General features: G+C 49.5%; 1 protein-coding gene across 1 annotated transcript; it reads right to left on the reverse strand.

Moving 5' to 3' along the window:
- Window positions 1–8: 8 nt before the first annotated feature.
- PPTG_20348 (hypothetical protein) lies at window positions 9–2,988 on the reverse strand (the record flags this gene model as incomplete). Its single annotated transcript, XM_008919124.1, has 1 exon — window positions 9–2,988. A coding segment is annotated over exon 1 (2,880 nt), but the record flags the coding sequence as incomplete, so codon positions are not given.
- Between the last annotated feature and the right edge of the window lie 224 nt (window positions 2,989–3,212).

Raw genomic sequence — 3,212 nt, forward strand, 5'->3', positions numbered from 1 at the left:
GAGACGACTGTCAATGCTCAATGCGTAAGTAAACGCAACACCAACAAGCCCCGGTGATAGATAGTCTCGAAGGTAGACCAGACATGACACCACAGCAATCACAACACCACAGCCGATGAGCTTCATGCGAAGTTGAAACCACGTCAATACCACAAAATCGCAAAACCAAGCGCGAGCATTCACATCATTACGTGAAAAGTTCTTAGCAATCGTTTGATCCACACATTCCGGCCCAAAAGCTCGGATCGTAGTAACGCCTTCTTCGGCTTGTGAGATGTGACTGAGAACTGGAGAAGACGCCACTTTCAGCAACCGTGAAATCTCTCGAGACGGCATCAAGTAAAACTTTGCGAACTTGACATAGAGATACGCGAGTGGGATAATGAACACAACCAATATTTTCACAATGTAGATGGCCGTCGCAAGCTGGCAAAATGTGAAGAAGCCTGCCACCAATAGACTTCCGATGTCCAATGGAATGTCGATTTCCACTGCAGTAATGTCTCCTCCAAACCGATTCAGAATCCGGCCGATCGGGTTGGCGTCGAAGAATCTTAATGGTGCATACAACAACGCATGTGTAAGCAGATGAAATAGTTCGCGAGAAGCACGGAGTCCAGCAGTAGCCGTCGTCACAGCACGTGCGAGCACCATCAAAGCACTGCCTCCGCCCAATAATGCGTAGACTGTCATGATATACTGCGTTCGTGAGGCATCGTACGTGTTGCCCTTCTGACCAGTCCAGTGACTGAGCCACAGATCACTCCCGACTTGGCATCCCTGCCACAATGACTGGATCAGCAGCAGCAGCAACAACACTTTTAGTCCTCCCATTGCGTCGAAGTAGTGCCAAAACACCGTCGCCGACACTCGACCTTCCTCGCGTTCTTCATCTTCGATCAGACGAGCGGTGTCCTTCAAACTATCATCATCATGCTTGGTAGCTCTTGGCTCGTTCTCCATCTTATCAGGTGATATCTGCGTCGAAAAATATGTTCGAGGGAGTGGAACCTCTTGCCGCTCGACAGAAACTTGACCTTCTGACATTGATACCTTGCAACTCCCTACGCCAGACTCGACAACGTCCTGGTTATGAGTGACAAGAACCACCGTCTTCTCTGCTAGCAGCCCACAGATACACTTGCTGAAGATCTCGCTTTGAACCACAGCGTCCACTGCTGCGAGAGGTGAATCCAAGATGAAAATATCTGCGTCGGAGTAGCAGGCGCGTGCCAGACTCACACGAGCCTTCTGACCACCCGACAGGTTGATTCCCTTTTGACCGATCTCAGTTGCATCACCGCCGGGAAATTGCTGCAGGTCGGGGAGAAGGCCACAGACATCCAGCACATTCTGGTACTTGTTGTGGTCGAAGGCATGTCCAAAGAGGATGTTTTCTCGGATGGTCATATTCTGGATCCACGGCTGCTGTGAGTAGTATGCCACTTTACCGTTTACATACACCTTTCCGTCGATTTTCTCCATCTCGCCTAGTAAGGCAGAGCACAGCGAAGACTTGCCAGAGCCGACAGGTCCGTGAATGACGACCAAATCACCTTTCTCTACTATCAAGCTCACATCCGCCAAAACTGTACTCGCATCTTCATTCCACGCAAATGTTCCGTGCTCAACCACGATCGCAGCATCATCTGGAATGGAGGGATCATTTTGAGTCACGTTGGATGGATCAACTTCGTGAAGAGCGAGATAGTCTGCCATCCGATCCAGAGAAATCTTAGCTTGAAGGCACTTTTGGATGATACTAGGGAACTCGCGCAGTGGATCTCGAAGTAGATTAAACAGAGCAATGGCAGTGAATACCTTTGCAGCTGTTAGTACCTGGTTCATCACCAGAGTGTAGAAAGCAAAAGAGACAGTCGAGACGAATAGCGGCGACGTCCACAACACGAAGATCGTTCCACACATGGCGTACACGAATCGTGAAAGCGATACGAGCTCTAACTCACGAAGAGTGAGCAATTTCGCTTCAAACTTCCCTTCCCATGCGTTCAACTTGACTATCTGGATCGCTCCGAACGCCTCTTTGACGAGTTTCATGCGGTCATCTTTGTGTTTCATCAACTCTTTGTACGACCCGCTCGTCTGTTTTGTGAAGAAGAAAGCAACCAGCATCGACAGTGCGATGACGACAAGCCCAGCAAACGCTGAGACACCTAGAACTACATACAACATGTAGACAACAACACCGATCTGGATGGGTAAAATCCACAGCGTGTTGATCTCGTTCGCACACTGGATCACCCGCTGGATGTCCGAAGAGTAGATGTTAGCAACGTCCACAGCCTTGTCATCACTACGGCTCTGAATGCTACGTCGCATGGTCTTCTCGAACAGCAGCGCTCGCAATGATACTGCAATGTGAAATACCATCAACTGGGTCTGAAAATCTACATGTGGTGTCACCAGAGCGTTGGCGAGACGAGAGGTGAAAAAGGCTGCTAGCCACGCCCCGAGACTGGTCAGATCCATCTCCGGTGTAGCGAAAGTGTCGATCACGTGGTGCAACACAACGGGTGCTAACAGAATGCAGGCCGTCGTGAACGCCGATACCAGCCCACAGAGCAGGAACTTCCACCCGTAGCCGTGTATGATAGCTCGGACGATAGACTGGCTTTGGCGGTGGTAGTGCCGCTTAAAGAAGGCGTAAGCGACGTCCGAGCGACTGTCGTCATCTAGCACCAGCAGGTCGTCCTGATCCAGTTGCCGCATGTTACCAATTTGCATCATATCGTCTGCGTACGAGAAGAAGAGTCTCGACAGCAGCGATGCGGACTGGTGACGGTGTACTCTGGGCGACGCTAGTGGCACCTTGAGGAACGTGGCATATTCCTTGGACGAAGAGCCTTGCTGCAGCTGTGACGAGCTCATGAAGGTTACACAAAACTTTACTTCGGGAATGACGCTCTTCAGCCTACTGTGCCAACCATGGATTGATGCGTATTGCAAGAGAGTGTAGGTCGCTTCTGCAAATCCGTGTCAACGCATACTTCATTTATTGGAATTACAATTGTCAGAAAAAGGGTCGAGCATCCATCGCTCCGTCATTTATTCGGATTTTATCCTTTGTTGAATCGCACTATTTTCAAGAACTAGCTCTAATGCGCAGATTTTTAGATCACAACTTACACAAAAGTTGTGGAGACTTTCAAATTTACTTAGGCGCTACCCTTAGTTATTGTAACTGGTCGAGA

The sequence above is a fragment of the Phytophthora parasitica genome, assembly GCF_000247585.1.
Source record: "Phytophthora parasitica INRA-310 unplaced genomic scaffold supercont2.516, whole genome shotgun sequence".
Taxonomy (NCBI): Eukaryota; Oomycota; class Peronosporomycetes; order Peronosporales; family Peronosporaceae; genus Phytophthora; species Phytophthora nicotianae.